Genomic DNA, 23,822 nt, shown 5'->3' on the forward strand with positions numbered 1-23,822 from the left:
GGCAACCAGCACCCTCATCAGCAGCCATTAACATCTAGGCAAGACCTTTCACCAGCCAAAGGAATATAACTCACCGAAAGCTCAGATGACAGCATTATTTAGCAATAAAGTATTTTAAAACTAAGGAATGCACATTGTTTTTAGACACAATGTGTACTCAATAGACTACACAGTAAAGTGTAAACATAACTTTTATATGCACCAAGAAGCCAAAAAAATTGTGACTCACTTTATTGCAATATTTGCTTTGTTGCACTGTATCCACAACATCTCTGATGAGGTATTCCTGTACTACTAACTATATTGCTGATCTTGTTCGTGTCATCAATTGTCTTGCTATTCACACCCTGCACACTGTTCATTGAACCCAGGGTAGGCAAAGCACGAGCTTAGAGGCTGGAGGAAGACACGAAGGGCCGTAGGAACTGCATGCTAAAGTGTGCTAAGTCACTTCAGTCGTGTCCAACTCTTTGTGACCCTATGGACTATAGCCCATCAGGCCCCCCTGTCCAAGGGATTCTCCAGGCAAAAATACTGGAGTCGCTTGCCATTCCCTTCTCCAGGGTATCTTCCCAACCCAGGGATCGAACCCAGGTCTCTTGCATTGCAGGCAGATTCTTTACCAGCTGAGCCACAAAGGAAGCCTAAGAATACTGGAGTGGGTATCTTATCCCTTCTCCAGCAGATCTTCCCAATCCAGGAATCAAACCGGGCTCTCCTGCATTGCAGGTGGATTCTTTACCAGCTAAACTATCAGGGAAGTCTGTAGGAACTGCAGACATGTTTATTCTCTCCTGGCTGGCACAGCAGCCATACCGCAACCTCTCTCCTCTCGTGGCTGACCCAACGGACACAGCCCTGATGCAGGAGTAATAACACTGCACAACATGGCCATGACACAACCATAACACAGCATAACTTCAATGCCTCAAAGCCTTCTCAGATGGTGCTTATATATGTTTACAGAACAAAAGTAGCCCACAGCCAAGTGAGTACCTCATGAGGCGCACGCACAGTGCTACAAATGAGCTCAACTGTTACATAGTCATTGTTTTTAAAGGTGGGGTGAGAGAGACTGAACAGGCCATCTTGGCCAATTTACTCCACAAATAACTAACCATCCTCTGACTTGGTTCTTTGGGATCCTGCTTGAGCTTTGGGGGCTAGCAGGCTATGAGTCAAATTTATGAGAGATGTTTCACAAGACTCTCCATGAGACAATGAAAAACCAATCAATACCAGGTTGTAATAGCTTCCCTAGAAGAGAGTGACATACATTGAGGTGAGAGGATTCTTCTACTCCTTGACATGCATGATTTTTAAAAGCTTTTTAAATTAGAATTACACATAAAAATCCAGATTTCTGACTTCTCTTAAAGAATAAGATCTGTCCCCAGTGGTGACGATTAGCCTTCTTTTACACATAGACGTGCTATTTGCCACAGTCTCTACCACTCCCTATTGTTTTACATCTAGCCTGCTTCACCCATTAATCAGCTTGACCCCTGTAAGAATTTGACTCTATGACCCCTGGCTTAAAGGTTCAGTAAAGTAGTCACAAACATGGTGATGACAAGGGTAAAGTTGGCTAGCTATTTGGTAATAGTTGTAAGCTATTTTCAATGATTCAGAAAGCCTAATTGCAATGATTATCTTGCTAACCTCTAAAAGGCTGCACAGGTTAATTATAGTATGGGATTTATTTTCTTTTAAATGGAATTACATCAACTAGGTAATTGTGTTGCTGTAAAAGAAGCTCGGACTGACAAGAAGATATCATTGATAAATGGTTTTTAGATTGGGAAAACAGATGACTATTATTTAATAAATAAAATTTGTTTGATAGGCCAATTCTTTCAAAATATGGGGCCAAAAAAGAAATAATTATGAAAGGTGTCCTTATTAATAAAAAAGTTAAGAAGAGAACGACTGTATTTTTCTGTCACTTCTCCACTGGTGTTTGCAGTCCAAAGGATTAAAGTCAGATGAAGAATTGGAATTTCAGGAATCTCATAGTAGGTAGAGAAAACATTGGGGAAAGCTTATGGGACTTCTTTCCTTCTTTTAATTTTTTTATAATTTTTTTAAATTGAAGTATAGTTTATTTACGTATGGGGTTTCTGCTGAGTCCTAGAAATTCATGTCTTTCTAAGACAGGCTCTAGGCTAAATTTTAATTGTAAATAATACACATAGTTTTAATACAGCCTCTGTGTTTCTCCAAACTGTAAGGCAAAATGAGAAGCAATGGCCATTTGTAATATTGCTATGCTCTGTTAAAACTAGTTAAGGTTCCCTGTCTGTGCTAATGTACAAGGTCACTGTATTTAATAAGGGTGAAGAAACTCTTTCTTGATGACCTGTAATTCTCAAGGATTGTTATATGTCCTAGTACAAAGCTGATTCATAAATCTACTAGGCGGGGCAAAGCTATTACATTCTCAGTCTTACTTGCTAACTCCCTTAAACATTTTAACTAAACTATGTATCTTTTGAGGATCGTAGAATTTTCAAGCTCAAATGAAAATTAATTTCAATTCTCCTCTTAATCCAACTACCTCATTTTCCAAAGGCCCAGTCTCTAATCTTGCAACTTTTCGCAATGTTCCTACCTTATCCTTACAGCATTTTCACAGGGCTTCCAAATTCTAGTTTCAGAAATCCTGAATGAAGGCTTCTCCACAAAACCTACTGGGGCCTCCAAGAAGACAGAGAAATCTGTGCACCACAGTCTTTAGCAGTGTCTGTCTCTCTCCCCATCTCATGCTGACATTTCCAAGGAAGCTAAGAGGAGCCTATCAAGAGGATGTGTCTATTTTTCTTAGAAACAAGACTGTGAAGATTTCATACATTCTGCTCATTTCTTCTCTTTACTTCTACATCAATAAAGGGGCTTTTAATCACCGTCTGACAGAAGCTCTCTCTTTTTCACTGTGACACATTTAGCTACTGCAACTTTAGACAAAATAGTTTTTTCTAAGTTAGAGTGAGAACACAGCAGAGACCTCAAAGGTGCTTCTGGTAAGGGCTGGCTTTCCCCATGTGCGCGTGTGCACTACGTCACTTCAGTCGTGTCCAACTCTTTGCAACTCTACGGACTATAGCCCACCAGGCTGCTTTGTCCATGGGATTCTCCAGGCCAGAATACTGGAGTGGGTAGCCAATCCCTCTCCAGGGGATCTTCCGGACTCAGGGATTAAACGTCTCCTGCACTGAGACATTGAATGTCTCTAATGTCTCCTGCATTGCCTGGCAGGGTCTTTATCACCAGCACTACCCAGAAAGCCCTACCTCTCCCCATGACCCACCCCAGTTGTGTGGGAAAGTGAAGCAGAGATGCTTAGAGGGGAAAAAATGAAGAGAGAATGGAAGTGGGAAAAGTCAGCGATAAATGATGATAGCTGAAATTTTAGACGGAGACAGGGGTTCCCTGGTGGTCAGTGGTAAAGCCTCTGCACTTCCAGTGCAGGGGATGTGGGTTCAGTCTGTGGCAAGATCCCATGTGCTATGCAGCCAAAAATTTAAAAATAAATTAAATTGAGGTATATGAGAAGAGTGGGGCTTTTCAGGTGGCTCAGTGGTAAAGAATCCTCCTGCCAAGCGGGAGATGCAGGTTTGATCCTTGGGTGGGAAGATCCCCTGGAGAAGGAAACGGCAACCCATTCCAGTATTTTTGCCTGGGAAATCCTATGGACAGAAGAGCCTAGGGGGCTACAGTCTATGGGGTTGCAAGAGTCGGGCATAACTTAGCAACTAAACAACAACGACATATGAGAAAAGTACAGGCTGATTCAAAATAGTGCTGGATCTATGCAAAAGGGGCAAAGGATACTAGGGAAGCAAACATTCTGGCCAGCCCCTGTCCCTTGCTGTTTTCATCTTCATCACTATATAAATCTCACCAAGTTTGTGACTGTCAACCACGATAAGATGAGAAAAATAAGGACATATGCTGAGTTTTTTATAATACTGAATTCTTTCGTTTAAAGGAATATCTTATATTCTGAGATTATATCATTCCTTTTTTAGTCCTAGAACATTTCTCTTTTGAAATGACAGTGAAGGTAGATATAATTAATATCACTTATGTGTTTCCTTGGCAACTTTAGAAATTGATCCCTCTATGTTGTGCCCAACTCCTGTATTTTTTTGGTAGCGTACTGATTCATGAAACCCAAATGTCTGTTAATTTCCTACCTAGAAAAATACACAATAAATGTAAATGGCTGCCAACCTTTTCAGGACAAATTTCAATTAATTAACATATCCTTCAAGGAGAAGACTTTAAAAAAATCTTACTTTTCAACCTTAACAGCTTTCTTCCTGAAAGTGTTCCGCACGTATATCAAATTAGTCTTAACAACTACTGCTAAGTGATTAATGAAACACTTCTTCAAAACCTCTGACAATTAGACAGGAGTGAATTTAATAATATCAATAAATACAGATGGGACTGCATAAATCAAGGAGGTCCTGATGCAAAACTCTTGCTGTAATAGATGGCATCTCAGTTTCCTCATCTGAAATGAATCAAGAAATTAATCATAAGGATGATCATAGCACTAAAGAAAAAAAATCAAAACAAAATCATACTCTTGATGAATAGAATGCTAGATTTTTAATTTATATTTGCTCAAAACTTTGATATAGCTCCTTGTATTTTGGCATCTAGTATTACTGCTAAAATTCTAGAAACTTTATTATCTTAGTGATTTTTTAAAAATTTGAAAATTCATACTCTGGGAAAGAATGCCTCCATTCTTTCTACCCACCGCTTAACTCAGGTATGCTGGAGCTAACAGACTAAAGGAAGCTCCAAAAAGAAGGCAGTATTTTGGATGAGGAATGTGGCTTCTGACCTGCTTGTGAAGGAGAAGGCAGCAGTGGCTTCCCCCAGGCTAAACTCTCTAGGATGCTTACACTGCATGGCAATAAAAGGCAGTTGGACATGCATTAGCCTGAAACTGCTTAAAGAGAGAGTAGGCTTGAGACCAAAAGTGGGGAGGCTCAGGAGGAAGGGGATATACGTATACAGATAGCTGATTCACTTTATTGTACAGCAGAAACGAATACAACATTGTAAAGCAATTATAGTCCAATAATAAAATTAAAAAAGCAAAACGAAAAACAAACAAACAAAAAGATCAAAGGTGTTCTCCATTCTAAGCAACCTTCCAACCTCGCCTCACCCGTCCTCTCGAGTGAAGGCAGATTCTCCTCCACCCTCCATTCTCCCCTGGACCGCTTCACCTTCTAGCACCTCCCGTCTCTGGAGGAGTTTGCCCGCGATGGGTTTTATGATGCACATTACTGACTGCTATCCATCTGCTTATGGAAAATCATTGACCCCAGCCCGGAGTACTTACAGAGCTGTTCTGCACTGAGGGCCTTGATCCTTTCTGCAGAGCTGAAAGCAAACACAACGAGGGACAATGAATTTGCTGCTGTGCTAAGGCTGATGGATAAACATTTTGAATGCCTTGAGCTGGCTCAAGGGACAGGAAACCCAAATGTCTGTTAATCTTCTATCTAGAAAAATACACCAATGCAGAGGTGGCTGTTTTCCCAGTCACCTCTGCACGGGTCTAGGTCTTATTTCTTTGGCCACATTTATCATTTTTATTTAACCTAAGAAAATGTAATTCCACACTGGCCTTTTAGAGACTTCTGCCACCTTTGCCTTCCTTTGGGACTGGATTGACTGGTAGAGTCAAAGGCATAGCTTTAACCTACGCACTCTGCATCGCGTACTCTGCATCACTCTAACCAACCAGGTTAACCATTCAGCAATTCAAACTCCAGCGCACTGCAGCCAGGGCCTGGGCTGTGTCCAAGAGGTGAGCAGCAAGTGCCATCTTTTTCACACAGATCTCTGAATCCAGAGCTGATGTGCCTCTATATTTATTTCTTGTACCAAAGGCACCATAACAACAATCAAGAGAAATTTAAAAATGGAGAAAAATCAGCCCCTACTTCTAACATTGCAACTATTTTCATTCAGGTCTGGTCCATATGTACTTCTATACTTTGTAAAGTTGTACTCATAATATAGGTACAGCTTTTATTCCCTTGAGCCGCTTCCAATTGAGATCTCATGGTAGAGAGACCAGATTGTTCAAGTATGGTTCCTGACTCTGTAGTCATTTATATCACCAGTTCTCTGCCTTTATTTAGATGACTTTATGGGAAGATTACCCTGGAGAAGAGCATGGCAACCCACTCCAATATTCTTGCCTGGAGAATCCCATAGACAGAAGAGCCTGATGGGCTACAGTTCATGGGGTCGCAAAGAGCTGGACACAACTGAAGCAACTTAGCATGCATGCACGTAGCTTAAATACTCAGATACCTTCATTATTCTTTTTCTTCTGGCAATCACTCCAAAGACCAAGGTCAGAAAGACCACAACACATGCAGCAATAATGGGTTCTATTGGTACAGTTGAGCCTTTATCTGTTGGAAATGCAAAGACAGGAAATAAGAAAGTAACATTTATATGCTTCTAATTTATGTACTCCAAGTATGTCCCAGCCATGGTGCTTTGCACTTAACATTTTGCATCTTCTTAATTAAATTTCCAAACAATTCCCAAATGTATTATCATCTTTTTTTTCACAGGTTAGGAACCAGGGGCTTTGAGAGGTTAGAATGCTTGTCCAAGGTCACAGAATTAGTAACCAGCAGAGACAGGTTTTGAATCCATTTCTTTTTGGAAGGATATAATTTATTATCTATATTATTCATATTATTAATATGAGTAACTCCCCCAAAGTCAGATCTTTTTGTGCATGATCCATAACTTTTGCCATGCAGAAAGCAGAAGTAGGCTGAAATCAATGCTTTTTCCTGTCTTTTGCAAAACCCGAATGATATTGTGAGGATTCTTTAAGGGAGAAAGAGAGAGAGGAGGTTTTAAGAGCAAGAAGAGGAAAGCTAAGGAAACTGTTGGACTAAGGAGAGAGAAGTCTGTGGGTTCCTGGAGCAGCAAGACCCTGGTAGCTGTGCTGTGATGGTGCCCCAAGCAGGACACAAGACATACAGGGTAGCTGCACGGTGCCCCTAGGGAAGAAGAACTCGTGAGCATCAGCCTTCCCAACCTTGGCAAAGAATTTCATCTCTCTCTCTAGGGCTTCCTGGATGGCGCAATAGTAAAGAATCCATCTGCCAATGCAGGAGATGCAAGAGATGTAGGTACAATCCCTGGGTCAGGAAGATCTCCTGGAGTAGGAAATGGCCACCCACTCCAGTATTTTTGCCTGGAGAATCCCATGGAGAGAGGAGCCTGATGGGCTAACAGTCCATGGGGTCGCAAAGAGTCAGACACAACTGAGTAGGCATGCACTCACACACATTACATGATATGGAAGAACAGAGAGTCTACTTTTAACTAGAACTAGGGCACCAGCTGCCTACAAGTGAAAGCCCACTCCCTATTTTGTTTTCTGAACATCTGGTAAACTCAGAGCTCTTCTGTATTATAGTACAGTGCCTGTGCTTGTACACTTCCCAAGAGCTGATGAAATATTTGAGACCTGAAAAAAAAAAGTATTGGCTCCTAAGTATGAAAATAAAGTGGCAAAATTAATCAGAACTAATAAACATTTGTGTGCTGTGTGTGTGGTGTATGTGCTCAGTCGCTCAGTCATGTTCTACTCTTTGTGATTCCACGGACTCTCACCCACCAGTCTCCTCTGTCTGTGGGATTTTCCAGGCAAGAATACATCCAGGGATTGAACCTACGTCTCTAGGGCCTCCTGCACTGGCGGGTCGATTCTTTACCACTGTACCACCTGGGAAGCCTTTAATAAATGTTTAAGCATTTATAAAATGTAACTTTGCTTCAACTATAACCCAACTGTTCAATAATAATAATGTTTAAACCACAAGAGCCAAATTAATAACTTATTTATAATAAAATTCAAAATGTATGTAAGTTTCAAATGCCCTTTCAAATTTTTAGAGCAAAAAAGTATAGGTATTACTTCATTTTAATGTAGTTGGTATGCTATGAGATGAAACTTACAAACACAAGAATGCTTAAAGTCAGCAAAGCTATTTAAATGACTCTGTCTAAGCTCCCGGATTCTGATGCCCACTGTAGGAGGGAGAAGGGCTCCAATCATGGCTATGATAAAATTTTTGGAATTTATAGGGAATAAACAGTGTGCTATCTACTGTTTAATTGAGTTTGTGCAGTGGGTGCCATCAACAGATTTTTGGTAAATGACGACTTTGCGCGAGGTGCTGTTCTTAGCCCTGCAAAAAATAGAACAAGCATGGAAGGATCCAGTCTCTGAGGATCTCATATGCTAGTAGGAGAGACAGACATTACAAGAAACAAAAACTACAGATTGAGATAGTATTTGTAAAGGACAAAGAGTCAAGAGATAGTACAATACATGAGGGATAAAAGAAAGAGACAAGGGGAAGAAGAGATTTTAGGTTAATTTCAAAGTCCAAGCCCTATACGCCTCAAGGTTATGAAATGGGGTTTATCCCTTCATAATTGTATGACACACTATTAATTTTTTAATAGTATTTTTTAAATGTCTTTGCCCAGTTTATTTACTGATTGATTTAATTTTATTTTTTGGCCACATGGATCCACATGGCCATGGGATCTCAATTCCCCAACCAAGTATCCAACCCATGCCCCCTTCAGAGGAAGCATGGAGTCTTAACCATTGGCCCACCAGGGAAGTCCTACTATTTACCTTTTAATCGTTTTCTTCTCTATTATGTGTCTAGTTCTGGTTCCGGATAATTTTAGAGAGTAGATTAAGCATCTTTTACTCTTGCTCCCTTTTGGTTGTTGCTAATAATTATCCTTATGAGGGTATGGGTAGCATTAACCCTCTGGAGAAGCTCTGTTCAGCTGGACTCCTTGAAAGCCCTGACTCTGTAACAGCCATCCCTGGGATACACCAAAAGACCTCTTACGGGGGATACCTTGTACTTGTAGTGAGTTCCAATGAAAGATGTCAAAATGAAGGGGAGGCAAAGGGGGACAATTGGGGAAAAAAATCAGAAATCAGCCACTGATCGGAATGTTTTTACCAAGCTGAATAACATGGAGCCACACATAACAGCTTTTACTCCATACACAAACCTGAAACTAACTGCCTGACCCACTGGCTCATTCTGGATTCCAAGTTTCTGTTGAAAGTGAGTCTGGCAAATGTAACTGCATCTCTTGCCTTCACTCTCTTATTTATAACCAGATCTGGTATTCTCCCCCTCCCCAACCCCGTGCATATTCATTATGGTAAAATAATCTCAACATGTGGCTAAAGTCCTGTGCTCAAGAAAAGATCCATGATGTCATTTCCCACTTTGCACGGCCTCATTTAGAAACTACCCCCACTGAGCCATGAAGCTAGAAGAGCTCATGGCAAACCTGGCGTTTTGCCTGGGCACCATCAGCAGAGCGCTTCTGCTCCTTGGGCACCCGACAGCCAGGGAAGTCATAAAGCAGCAAGAAATCAGAAAAGCCAGTTGGTTTGGAAGTGCTCCACCCAAAACAGGATACCGCCCACCTGAAAGCTAATTTGCCAAGCTGGCATCCTGCTTGCCGCACAAGCTGCCTTTTTAATGTGACATGGAGCAATTATGATTCCTTTTTAATCAAGAGTTTGTGGGTTTGGTTTTTAAAGGAAATAGCCCCTGGGAATACTGTCACTGTTTCACAGAACAAATTACTGAACGTACCAATAATCACAGTGATGGGCATTCAATTGGCAGCCCTTCCTCCTCACCATCCGTTCTATTGGTAGCCCAGTAAGAATCCCTATGGTTACATGACCAACAGGGGTTCATTTGATTTCCTGAGGCCTGGCAAGAAAGACAGTGAGGGGGCACAGGGAGGCAGGTGACAAAGAGAATCACGTTCTATCAAGATACAGGAGCCTCAGCTTGTTTGACTGCTTCTAGCATCCTGGCCCCAGACCAGGAAATGTGTGCATGAGCATTTTATCCATCTGCCCCACCAGGTATCTTGCCTTTCTCTTTCTGTATGAAGGAGAAATATGAGGACTGCAAAACACTTGGCACTTTATTTCTTCCTTGTTATCGCAGAGGTCATAAACCTGGGTAGGGAAAGCATGAAGCCAAGAGAAAGAACCTGTTTCCCACCATTCTCCCCCTCTCCCTCTTCTGATTGGTCTATAGGGTACATTTCAGAGTTAGGAGTGATTTTACAGATCCATTTTCTTATCTAGTTAGTATCTTTTTTTTTCTCTATGTGTTTATGACTTCTCTCCTGTTTTTCGTTAAGTTGTTAACTCAAAATTCAATTCCTACAAAGCTTTTGCCCAGGAAAATTCACAGAAATACTCCTCCAGAAAGCCAAGCAGATATATCTTCTACTACTTGATTCTAGAAAAGAGCCTTTGCTCAAAAAGCAGTATCCTATCTGGAATGGGAATAATTCCGCTAAAAAAAAGGACGAGAATTCCTGGGGTGGAGATAATTTTCCAAAGAAAATTCTAGCTACTAATCATAATGGCCATCATTATTTGTTGTCACACAAAAATATATTTACTGAGTATCTGAGTTTTGTACTGTGCTGTGAAAGTGTTAGTCGTTCAGTCATGTCCAACTCTCTGCGACCTTATGGACTGTACCAGGCTCCTCTGTCCATGGAATTCTCCAGGCAAGAATATTGGAGTGGGTGGCCATTCCCTTCTCCAGGGGATCTTTCCGGCCCAGGGATTGAACCTGGATCTCCTGCACTGCAGGCAGATTCTTTACTGCCTGAGCCACGAGGGAAGCCCTTTGTACTATGATAGATATTACTTAAAAAGAGTGTTACCTTTATGGATGGACCTAGAGAGTATTATGCTCTCTGTCCATTTGACAGATAAATACTGTATGCTACCTCTTATATGTGGAATAAAAATAAATGAATGTATAAAACAAAACAGAAACAGACTCACAGATAGAGAAAACAGACTAGTGTATACCAGTGAGGAGAGGGAAGAATGGAGAAGCAGGATAGAGGTAGAGGATTATGAGATACAAACTCTGTGTAAACAGGAAGGTACATTGTTCAACAGGGGCTCCCCAGGTGGCACAGTGGCAAAGAATCCTCCTGCCAGTGCAGGAGATGCCAGAGACTCCCTGGGTGGGCAAGATCTCCTGCAGGAGGAAATGGCAACCCACTTCAGTATTCTTGCCAGGGAAATCCTGTGGACAGAGGAGCCTGGCGTACCACAGTCCATGGGATCGTGTAAGAGTCAGACAGGACTAAGCACACACACACATATTGTACAACACAGGAAAATATAGCCATTGTTCTGTGGCAATATTTGTGAAATAATATATATTTAATTATATATAATATTATATATAAAGAATATATAATAAAGAATAATAACATTCTGTGTAATAATGTGAAAGGGAGTATCATTTATAAAAATACTATATCACCACGCATTACACCTGAAACTAACATAGTATTGTAAATCAACTATATTTCAGTAAATAAATAAACGAGAGAGTTACCTTTGACAATAAGGTGAAAGTCCTTGGTCTTTGTTTCTATCAATGAATTGGCAATACAGCTGTAAGTCCCATTGTCGGATTTCTTGACTTTGGTGATCGACAATTGAAAGTACTCGCTTGTCTGTTGGATTTGGTGATGGTTCTCTAAGTTCAAGATGCCATTGTTTTTATACCACATCATCTGAGCCTGGGGGTTGGATTTCACATTGCAAACCAACTTCACATCACTGCCTTCCTCAGCTGTTTGGAAGTCATTTCCACTTAGGAGAGGAGGAACTGCAAGATTGAAACATTTAGGTTTAGTTAGCAGATAAGCATTATTGTCAGCAGTCAAGATCTTCCTTCTGTCTATCTCATTCATTTTACAAACATTTATTGAGCACCTACCGTATGCCAAGCACTGGGCTAGGAACCAGGAATACAATGGTAAATAACATCCATCCATCCTCTTTTTCTTTTTTGGCCGTACCACATAGGATGTGGGATCTTAGTTCCCCGACCAGGGATCAAGCCTGCATCTGCTGTATTGGTAGCATGGAGTCTTTACTACTGGACAGCCAGGGAAATTGCATACATCCATTTTCAAATTTAAAAGAGCTTTTAATGTGGTGGGGAAGATAAACAATGAAACAAATGCATATAAACACGAATCTCTGTCAAGGAGATGATTTGTAACACATGGAAGCATATAAGCCTTGAGACTTTGCTGAGAACTAATATTAAAAACCAATCTGTGCTATTTTGGGATAAAATAGTGTAATATTAAGAAAGCAGGTGCTGCAGTGAACCCCAATTCTACCTACATTACTTACTGTGACCTAGAGAAAGCTACCTAACTGTAAAGTAACTGCTTAGTTTTCTCATCTAAAAAGTGGGATAACACCTTACTAGATGCTGTGAAGATGAAAGGACAGAATGCCTGTGAAGAACTTACCGCAATGCTAGTTACTATTATTATTGTGGTGGTGGAAGAGGTGGGGCGGTTTGAGGGCTCCTCACACCCTCTATTTTTCCCTTGTATGTGATCACACTTGCCCTAACCACAGATTTACCAATGCATATTTGCATTTCCACAATGATCTTCCAGAAATAATTTTCTTCTCTCAGAAGGCACTCCAGTTGTGGCAACTCTGGCATCAATGAAAGGTGAGCGTGACCTTGAGCCCCTCTCATCCCTCTGTGTGAATGACTTCCTTTTTTTTTTAAGTCTTTATTGAATCAGTTACAATATTGCTTCTGTCTTATGCTTTGGTTTTTTGGCCACAAGGCATGTAGGATCTTAGCTCCCCAACCAGGGAGTTCCCTATAAGCAACTTCTTATTCCCTTCATGATAAGGACATCTGTAGACCCATATGTCAAACACATTTTTCTTCACCAAATAATTCCAACCCTTACTCCCACCAGTGTTTTTCAACATCTAGAGGGAGAAATGGCCAAGCTGAGCCTCCCCTCTTGCATGCCCCTTGCAATTTTTTGGCCAAGGTACAGAAGAGTAATAAAATGCATGAAAAGTGGTTGGATTGCTGGGTCATATGATAGCTCTATTTTCAGTTTTTTAAGGAAACTCCATATGTTCTCCACAGTGACTGTATCAATTTACATTCCCATCAACTGTGCAAGAGGGTTCCCTTTTCTCCACATCCTCTCTAGCATTCATTGTAGATGTTTTAATGATGGCCGTTCTGACCTATGTGAGGTGATACCCCGTTGTAGTTTTGACTTGCATTTCTCTAATAATCAGTGATGCCGGGCATCTTTTTTTTCATGTGACTCTTGGCCATTTGTATATCTTCTTCAAAGAGATGTCTATTTAGGCCTTTTCCCTGTTTTTTGATTGGCTTGTTTGTTTTGTTGATATTGAGCTCCATGAGCTGTTTGTATATTTTGGAGACTAATCCTTTGTCAGTTGCTTCATTTGTAACTATTTACTCCCATTCTGAGTGTTATCTTTTTTTCCTCATTTCTGGGTTCCTTTGCTGTTCAAAAGCTTTTCAGGGCAGGAATAGAGATGAAGATGTGGAGAAGGGGTATGTGGACAAAGGATGGGAGGAGGAGGGTGGGATGAACTGGGAGATTAGGACTGACATATATACACTACCATGTGTAAAATAGGTAACTAGTGGGAACCTGCCGTGTAGCACTGGGAGCTCAACTCTGTGGTCTGTGATGACCTGGGGGGTGGGATAGAGAATGGGGTGGGAGGGAGACCCAAGGGGGAGGGGATATAAGTATACATATAGCGAATTCACTTCACTGTACAGCAGAAACTAACATAACACTGTAAAGCAATTACACTCCAATAAAAAATGCACGAAAAGTGGGCAGTAGGAAAGAGACAGAGGCAGAGAATGTGGGGAAAAAGGAGCTTGTATAATCTGCACGCTGAATAATTAGACCCTAAGTAGGCTGTGTTATTAATAACTCTCTCAGAAGAATGACATTTTGTTGCTCTTTGGAATGTGCTTGAATTCTGTATCCATGTCCAACAAGGATGTTATATGGTATTCAGATATGTAGGAAGCTGTGAATAGAGAACATGATGGCCAGCTATACCAGTTCCACTTATGGACAGGTCCTATTAGTTGTTCCTTTTTATTTAACTATTTTAAATGAATTTTAAAGCACATCAGCTCTACATCATGTTCCCTTTTAAAATTATTAGTACATTTCAGATAAAGTTAAGGTCCTCCTTGACTCCATCCTGGTCACTTCCTGACTCCCCAGAGATACCCAGTGCTGAGTTTCAATGTAAATGCTTGCAGATCTTTTTTTTAAAAATATTGTTTTAAAAATACATATGATATACCCATAGGAAATGTATTGGTTTAGAAGGGTGAGAGGGATTTACACAAAAAACTTCATTCTCTCAATAACTTGCATACATTGAGAGATATTCATGTTGAACCACAGAGTTCTAGCCCATTGCTTTTAGAGTGTTATAGTATAATATCTGACTCCTTACTCATTTTATTTTGATGGGCATCAGGTTATTCTCATTTTTAAAATGCTAAACAATGCCTCAGTAATCATCCTTGTCTATGTCTTTTTGTGCATATGTGCATGTATTTCTCCAGGGTTAACTAACATCTCAAAGCATATATGCTGGGTGTTAGGGCAGGTGCACTTTAAATTTTGATGGATATTGCAAAAGAGGTGGTTTCAATTTATACTTTCAGCAATAACATATAAAAGAAGCTTCTGAACATCCTCCACTAAATAGTGTATTATGAAGCTTCCATTTAGTTCTCAGCTGCCATTTAGAACAATAATCCATAATACTTCCTCAAGATTGTACATGATATTCTTGCCACTTTATGACCTCATTTTGATTTATTGATTGATGAATTTATGTCAGCTATTGTCACGATGAATCACTGACCAATTTTTTTATATATGTGCAACAATGATATTTAAGACATTATTATAAAGATAATATTAAATACAGAATCAGGCTGGAAAACTGAAAATCATTTCTTTAAGCCACTGGATCATATTATCAGCATTTCTACTGTGTCTCTATTAAGAAGGTACAATGGGAAGAGCACTGGATTAGGAGACTGGGGATTTTGTGTTCTGTTCTCAGCCCCAGATGTGATCATTAGGGCTCTCATTCTGGGCCTCAGTTTCCTCATCTGTCATTTTATAAGGATTTCAAAACCTCCAAGGTAACCCTGATAGTCTTGGATTCTAACAAAGTTGTCAAGGGATAGCTTATTAAAAATCACATTTTATTGGGACTTCTCTGGTAGTCCAATGGTTAAGACTGTGCTCCCAATACAGAGGGAACAGGTTTGATCCCTGGCCAGGAAACTAAGATCCTATGTGGTGAAAAAAAAATCAGAGTTTATTTCCTATATTCATAGAAAATAAAAGCTCCTTTGCTCAGGAACGTGTAAGTGATTCATTCTGAAAGCTTCAGGATGCCAGCAGATTCTGGGCCTGAATTCCTTGTCATTTTCTCCACCCTTTCACCTCAGGAGCAATGGCATCAATTTTTCACAGAAAAGTTTGCTGAGCTCATGGGATCAAGTAGCTTTGACTTTTTATTACCAGGTTCCCAGTCCAGAGCTTTTCCTACCAGACCATGTCATATTATTACCCTTACTCACATCACCCCTCACCACATCAGCCACACCTGCCTCACATAGATCCAGTTTTCCACCCAAACCACCTAAAAGCTCATCTCCATGAACGTATTCAAAGGACCCAACTTCAGATAGTTCCACCAATGGGTTACCAATACCTGTAACCCAACCATCAACAAGTTTCACCTCTGAGAGTTTAAGGTGATGCTAAAAGATCCCCAACGGGTATTTTTCTAAGTAGAACACAAACACTAGAAACCACAAAGGAAAAGATTGGTAATTTTAAATATGTAAACATTTAAAATTTCAATATAGCAAAAAAAGTCTTTTAGAATGCCCAAAATAAACAGAAGAAATACTTGTATTGTAATTTGAAACAAAAATGGCTAATTTCCTTAATGTATTGGATTGGCCAAAATGTTTTGCCAACATCTTACCAAAAAATCCAAATGACACTTTTGGCCAATCCGGTACAAAGCCCTTAAACAAATCAATAAGAAAAAGGCAAATAACCAAATAGAAACATGGGTAGAGTACATTAACAGGCATTTCATAGGAAAGAGACATGAAAAGCTAATGCTTTCGTGAAAAGGTGAACACCCTCATTTTTAATTTAGAATATGAAAGTAAAATTTCAAATCAGGCTGGCAGATTCTTAGATTTTGAGGATGCTCAGGCTCGTGACAATATGGGGAATAGGTATTCTTCCGCGTTGTTTTGGGGTCATAAATAGGGCAGTTTGGCAAATGTTAAAATACGCATGCTCTTAAGGTCTTCCCTGGTGGTCGAGCAGTTGAGAATACACCTCCTGATGTAGAGGACTCGGGTTTGATTCCTGATCAGGGAACTAAGATCTCACATGCCATGGGGAAACTAAGCCCATGCGCCTGCAGTTACTGAGCCCAAACTCTAAAATGCATGCACTGCAGCTAGAGAAAGCCCATGCACTACAATGAAGACCCAGTGCAGCCAATATATTTACACACACACACATCCTCTTTAGACAGCAGTTTCATCTACTACTTAGTGTAGTACAGACCACACAGACTGATAGCCGTCTCTTTCCCCTCACTCACAAGTGACGTTCAGCACCACTGAGATGGACACCGACTGATTCCTCTGCAGCTTGCAGGTAAAGGTGATGCCGTTGTCATCTTCACTGATGCCCGAGACACAGACAGAGCTGGAGTTGATTTTGTTTCCAGACTTCAAATCCACTCTCCCATCTTCGCGGTACCAGAGAAGTTCTTCATCTCGGATGTGGTTTTGAACAGCACATTTCAGAGATTCTTGGAGGCCAGGCTCAGTGTCCAGAATATAGTTTTCAGTTTTACCATTCACACTTAAAACAGAACCTGGGAGTGCAGGAAGAGACTATTAAGATAGAGTGAACAATCTAAATGGCTATCATTAGAGAACTGGCTAAATAAATTCTGTTACATCGGTACAATGAAATGCTCTGCAACAATTACAAACAGCCATATTGATTTATGTGATTTTACAAGGAAAAAAATTGATAATGAACTATAATTTAAAAAAAAAAAGGTTGAAATGATGGTTACCAAATGTTGCTGCACGTGGGAATCATCTACCTAGCTCCCAGCCCTAGACATTCTGATTAATTAGTATTAGTGTAACCTGGGCATTGGGGGGGGGGGGGGGGGGGGCGGGGTTTAAAAAGTCTCCAGGTGATTCTAATATGCAGTGTAGTTTGAGAACCACTGGGTTAGAGAACAATATGTATGGAATTGTCCCATTTATACATACACACACTCTCTCTCTCTCTCTTTCTTTCATATATATAAAACCTGGAAGAATACACATCAAAACATTGAGTAGTTATCTCTTAATGATGGGATTTTATTTTTCTTTATTCTTTTCTATATTTCCTAACTTATGTTACAATAACTGCTTATTACTTTTTAAATCAGGAAGGAAAAGATTTCTTTCAGGATGGGGTGGGGAACAAATGCAGAAAAGATTTTCATGTAAGTGGTATGCTCAAATAAACAGCAGAGATTTATTTTAAATAAGATTAGTGAAAGAAAGTGAAAGTCACTCAATCGTGTCCTACTCTTTGCGACCCCATGGAGCATACAGTCCATGGGTTTCTCCAGACCAGAATACTGGAGTGGGTAGTTGTTCGCTTCTCCAGGGGATCTTCCCAACCCAGGGATCGAATCCAGGTCTCCCACCTTGCAGGTGGATTCTTACCAGCTGAGCCACCCGGGAAGCCCAAATATAATTAGTCATGAAATACGCTAAAATGTGGGAAAATTCTGGCTGTGGCTCTGAAGAGAAGAAAATATTTCACCCAGTCTTCTACTGTTAGAACCATGAAAACAGTTTTCCATTTAATTTTTCACTATTTTATCTGACTTCTCTACTCTGAACCATACCATCTGTGTAATCCTTCCAGTTTGGATTTTCTCTTTTCCCAATTCCCTTGATCATTTTATAAACTGAAATTTTCTTTATTTAAGTAGAAGCCCCAAAGAATATTAACTTACTTGTCATCACATGTGGCAGAAATAGAATCATTAAGAGAAGAAATCTGCATCTTTGTATCAGGCCGCTGGTTTTCTGTGCCATCTTTAATGAATTTACGTCTGATCTGCCAGGGGAAAAAGGGAGCAGTTGGTTCTGCACTTTGGTCAACAGTGAGCTTATGAACCTTCCTCTTGTCTATTATATATTTAAAATAAAAAGTCCCAGATGAGTCATTCCAGTTATAACGGTACTATTTCTAGTTTTTAATTAAACAATCCTGTTCTGACTACTAAGTTCAAAGTACTCCTAGTATTCAGGGTTTTTTTTTTTTTTAAGACAGCAAAAAAAGGAAACCACAAGGAAATAGACTATGGGATAGAGGGCAGCTACAGAGCAAGCCCTGGGGAAGGAAAAACTAGTCTTTCCTAGACAGACTGGTTTTTAAAAAAAAATTATTTATTTTTTTATTGAAGGATAATTGCTTTACAGAATTTTGTTGGTTTCTGTCAAACCTCAACATGAATCAGCAATAGGTATACACATATCCCCTCCCTTTTGAATCCCCCTCCCATCTGCCTCCTCACCCCACCCCTTTTGATTGATACAGAGCCCCTGTTTGAGTTTCCTGAGCCATACAGCAAATTCCCATTGACTATCTATTTTACATATGGTAACGTAAGTTTCCATGTTACTCTTTCCATACATCTCACCCTCTCCTGTTAGAATGTCATTTTAACACAAAGAGAAATGAAATTTACTTTCTTCTCAGATGGGCCCTACTGCACAAAGTCATTCTGATCTTGAAAGGCTTTCTTGACTCGTTCTTGGTAAAGTTGCTCTCTGCTAATAGACGGCTTTTGAGACTTTCCAGATCCCGTAGATTCAAACAGTTTGTGCCTTAGGAAAGACTAAATTCTGACACAGCTTCTAGTCTTAAACCACATTCATCGGTTTTCCTGCTTCCTTCCACTCCGTCTTCCCATCCCTCTCTCTTGACCCAGTATAGGCTAAAAATAAGTAACGAAGTTCTCTTTTCTCCCTTCTGTGTTTTTGCTGCTGTCATCCTCGCCTAAAGATACTCCCTGCTTCCATCTGGGAGAAACACGTATTTATCACTTCCTTTCAAGAGGACCACTAAAAATACAGTAGCAACACACATGGAATGTTTTCTAAGCAACAGACATTGTGCTAAACACTTTACATACATTTATTTCAGTATTTCAATCTCAGTTAAGCCCCTGACAACCGTTTTTAGGTCATTTCTAAAGGTCTGGAGAGATTATATAACTTGACATTTGGTAAAATTATATCATCTGTAAGTATTAGGGTCAGGATTCTAACCCAGGACTCCTAAGGCAATGTTCTTAACCAATCTGCTGCCAATGTGAATATTTTCTTCCTTTAAGGCAGAGGAAAGGGTGGGACAAATTGAGAGAGTAGCATTGAAACATATACATCACCATATGTAAAATAGATAGCTAGCGGGAAGTTGTTGTATAACACAGGGAGCTCAACCCAATGCTCTGTGACAAGCCACAAGGGTGGGATGGATGAGGAGTGGGAGGGAGGTTCAAAGGCAAGGGGACATGTGTATACTGATGGCTGATTCATGTTGTTGTATGGCAGAAACCAACACAACATTTTGAAGCAATTATCCTCAAATTCAAAAAAAAATTTTTTTTAAATCAAAGGAATTGCTGTTGGGTCTTCCCTGGCTGTCCAGTGGTTAAGACCCTGTGCTTCCAATGTGGTGGGGGTCGGGGGGGGCCCTACAGGTTAAATTCCTGGTTGGGGACCTATGATCCCACATGCTGTGTGGCCAAAAAACGAAAATAGAAAGAGGCCACTGTTAATCCTTTCTGGTCCCTAGCCCCTCCACGGGCCTTAGCAGCTTGGAGTTTTGTTCTCCTTACACAAATATTAACCTTTAAGAGCTGGAACGCACCTAGGACACTTGGGGACTGGGTCTGCTCCTCCCCATCCCAGGCCTGTCCTGACAGGAGCAAGTTTCGTTCCTGCCAGGTTCAAGCTGGCAAGCTTGCATCAATCTTTCAGTAAGATGATATTGGAACTAATATTGATTCTTTTGTCATTTAAAAAATTTTCCAGTAAGATTTCTATCACGGCACTCTTAACAGTGATGATCTCAGAGTCTGGTAATTAACAGAGTTTTCTCAAGCACTACCCACTATAGGTACTTAATAAAAACTGAGAGTGTGGGCTTCTGGGAAGACCTCACCCTACCCTTTTAAGGAAGAAGACGGCTGTCTCCCTCTCCCTCCTGCCCCATTAAGACAGCAACTTTTCAAAATGAATTTCCCCCACTTGACTTGTTTTTAATTTTAATTTTCATGACACTCTACTTTCTATACAAGGCAAAGTCTTACCACTTAACTGCTGAGCTCTGAAAAACTGACTTCCGTGGCCAGTCGTTCCTCCATCTGGGAACCCTGACCTCTTTTCCTGTTGCCATGTTTATAATACTTGAATTTGAACACTTTATGACAGTAGGGTCCAGTAAGTCAGATACATTGGGTTCAAAGTCTGTTTCTCTTTGTGGGTTCTTAGAGAAGACAGTAATTGGGAAAGGCATCTTTTTGAGATCTAAGTTCTTCTGTGTACTTACATTACTGGGTGGGGCCAGATATTACTAACAGGGATGTAATTGTTCCAAGAAAGCCTGACCTTGTGCAAAAATGTGTAGCACATCTTATTGATGCTGTCATGCTCAGAGTTAGGTGGCTGCACTTGATAATGGACAACTTCAGAATTGTAATGGAGCAAGTCCAAAGGGAGGTTTCATTTTCATGGTAGCTAAAACATTTGAAGATTCCACACAACTTAAATAATGCTGGAAAAATATTACTTACCATTGGCAACGCAAGTACAAGCCATACTGAGGCAGCTATGGCCAGGAAAGTCTTATCCCTCTGAGGCTCTCAACTGCGAATCCTTGCTTTGCACTTTCAAGAATTAGCTGTTTGAAGATAACATTTTTTAATTGGTTAAAAATATGTATGTTTCTATAATAACTGGATAAATATTCAGTTATTTCCATTGACAGATGATCATAATGATTGATTAGGAAAAACAGCTTTCCTGGAGGCTATTTGAACATCTCTGATGTGGTATAATACTATTACATTCAAATTTCTTGAAGTTTTATTTTTAAAAGTTTATTATAAAAATGTTAAATGAAGTGAAGTGAAGTCATTCAGTTGTGTCTGACTCTTTGCAACCCCATGGACTGTAGCTTACAAGGCTCCTCTGTCCATGGAATTTTCCAGGCAAGAGTACTGGAGTGGGTTGCCATTTCCTTCTCCAGGGGATCTTCCTGACCCAGGGATTGAACCCAGGTCTCCCGCATTGCAGGCAGACACTTTACCATCTGAGCTACCAGGGAAGCCTAGTATAAAAATATTAAGTGAATAAAAATCAAATTTTTGCTGTATAAAAAAAAATCATCCTAAAATATCCACTTCTGTCTCTGGAGAGATTCATAGCAGTATTATCTCTTTTTGCTTACATTGAGGGCAGTTTAAGATGGTTTAGTTTTAGTGGAATCTTAGATATTGTTGCTTTATTGTCCTTATTGAGTAGGGTTAATAATATTTTTCCAAAGGCATTTGAGCTGGAAACCAGCAAGGCTGAATGGACATATATGCTGGTGATGGAGAACCCAGAGCAAGGATCATGAACTCAGTCTGCAGATCATTTAAAAGCATGAACAGGGCCACACATAAAATAGCAATTTAAATTTAATTTTATTCTGTGCAAGCTAGTTCATTGTTGACTGGAAGACAAAAGGTGTTTAAATATTTAGATAAATAGTAAGTACAACATTTATGTCTAAAAGACTCCAGGTTTTTTATGAGATAATCTGTTTATCTCATTTAACTATTGAAATCTCCCCTCCCCAAAACAAGGAAAGATTTTGCAAAGAAACAGGTAAAGCAACTTGCTCAATTTCGATTAGCAAAGGCATTTTTACTGTAATATGTCTTTTATGCTAGTCATACTAGCTGGCTGCAGGCATAGAGAAAAACAATAAAAGACGAAATGCTGCATATGCTAAAATTAAAAAGAAATGTATTCATCTGAGAAACAGCTTTAAATCTAGAAATACATCTTCATGACTAACTTATACATAGGCTATAATTATTTGGTAATTAATACTCCCAAATTAATCCCTTTCCTAAAGAACCTCTAGTGGTTCTTATGTTCCAGTTGGCATGGAAAACTAGATCTTAGGAGGATTTCCCTCTAAACTCAGAGAATGTTCATCCATGCAAGTTTCCAAGGGCTAAAAGATAAAATCTGATCAGGTCTGAAAGCCATCAGGTCCAGCCAATCAGAAATCAAGCTGTGGGGCAGCAAATCAGGATTTAAATAAAAGTTACAGTTAGAACCACCAGAGCTGGCATGACACTCATTTGAGTTCTTAGTGCTCAGAAAGAGTATGGAAATTGCCTCCACGGTAGGAATAAGAAGGGCTGGTGAAGACTTTTGCCTCCTGTTAGAATATTAACTATTATCTTCATCAGTGGTTTATTGGCTTAATTTTCCTTCAGATGGTAACTTTCAAATGCTTGGTCTTAATTAGCATGGGTAAATGAGAAATGTAGGTGATTCACACTTTTCAGTTTTCTTCTTCTCTAGAGATCTCCATTCCCTTCCCTTAAGAACCTGAAATGACTGAGGGCTACATTGATTAAAATAAATTACATCGGTATTTTACACCAGTAAAAAATGTAGATGGAATTCACTCATGCCTGGTCCACTGAAACAATAAAACCCACAGATATCATAAAGGAGAAAATCAGTGTATGGTACTTAAGAACATTGTATTTAGTATGTTAAAAATTATAAAACTGTAATTTAAAAATGTTGTGTTAGATAAGGTATGATGTTCAACTGAGAAAGTTAAAAAAAATAAAGACACTTTGTGTATTTAATAAAATATGTGTAAGGGAAAGCTCATAAAGGACAGAAGAATAAAATGGGAAATACATAGATTGGTTTTTTTTGGTCATTTTCTTTAATTCCCCTTTATGTCAGACTAACCCCCCCAAACTTCAGATTTACCTCTAACAAAGAGGTAATCGGCACCAAATATTGCTTTTAGAATCTGCAAATAGTTTTTATCTTTATTAACTATCACACATTATATAATTGCTTTCCTTTTTCATATTAACCAATATTTTATTCTAAACATGTTATCTCTGATTTATAACAATCTCTGATATTATGAAATCTGAACTAGAAGAATACAAAGGAACAATTTCAGTTATTTGGCTCAAATATATTGTGTAATAGTATCTGAATTTAGAAAATTAAATGGCTACATTGTACTGTGACACTTATATAACAATTTCTGTAAGTTATCTAGCAAACTTAAGGCTTTCTCTTTTTTTTTTTTAATTTTATTTTATTTTTAAACTTTACATAATTGTATTAGTTTTGCCAAATATCAAAAAGGCTTTCTCATTTCATTTCTGTTTGATTCACATATGGAAACTAATTAGGGTGATAATAAAGTCAAGAATTCATTTCAGAAAGTTTAAAACAAAAATGATTTTAAAATTTAATATAGTTGTACTTTTTCTTCTGTTAGTACCTACATAAATAATAATTAAAATTAAATGCCTGATTTTATTCTCATGTATTATAAAATTTGACATAAAAGCAAGCAATTGTGCATTTTTATAATTTTATTATATAATTAGTGAAATTCATGTTTATGTG

At 39.3% G+C, this 23,822-nt stretch overlaps 1 protein-coding gene across 1 annotated transcript; it reads right to left on the minus strand.

Moving 5' to 3' along the window:
* Positions 1-4,402: 4,402 nt before the first annotated feature.
* On the minus strand, positions 4,403-18,237 carry TMIGD1 (transmembrane and immunoglobulin domain containing 1). The gene is made up of 6 exons (XM_019980653.2): positions 18,098-18,237; positions 16,664-16,942; positions 11,502-11,777; positions 6,349-6,452; positions 5,366-5,406; positions 4,403-4,519 (listed from the first exon to the last, which is right to left on the minus strand). The coding sequence occupies exons 1-6, from the start codon at positions 18,177-18,179 to the stop codon at positions 4,516-4,518; spliced, it is 786 nt and encodes a 261-aa protein (XP_019836212.1). The 5' UTR covers positions 18,180-18,237; the 3' UTR covers positions 4,403-4,515.
* Between the last annotated feature and the right edge of the window lie 5,585 nt (positions 18,238-23,822).

The sequence above is a fragment of the Bos indicus genome, chromosome 19 (genome assembly GCF_029378745.1).
Source record: "Bos indicus isolate NIAB-ARS_2022 breed Sahiwal x Tharparkar chromosome 19, NIAB-ARS_B.indTharparkar_mat_pri_1.0, whole genome shotgun sequence".
In the NCBI taxonomy this organism is placed as follows: Eukaryota; Metazoa; Chordata; class Mammalia; order Artiodactyla; family Bovidae; genus Bos; species Bos indicus.

Excerpts from the sequence above, each read along its gene's own strand:
- TMIGD1 (XM_019980653.2), bottom strand. The coding sequence starts at position 18,179 with ATGGCACAGAAAACCAGCGGCCTGATACAAAGATGCAGATTTCTTCTC. Across the intron at positions 16,943-18,097 it reads TCTGCCACATGTGATGACAA|GTTCTGTTTTAAGTGTGAAT; the intron begins GTAAGTTAATAT and ends CTGCACTCCCAG. Across the intron at positions 5,407-6,348 it reads GAAGAAAAAGAATAATGAAG|CTCTGCAGAAAGGATCAAGG; the intron begins GTATCTGAGTAT and ends GTTTGCTTTCAG.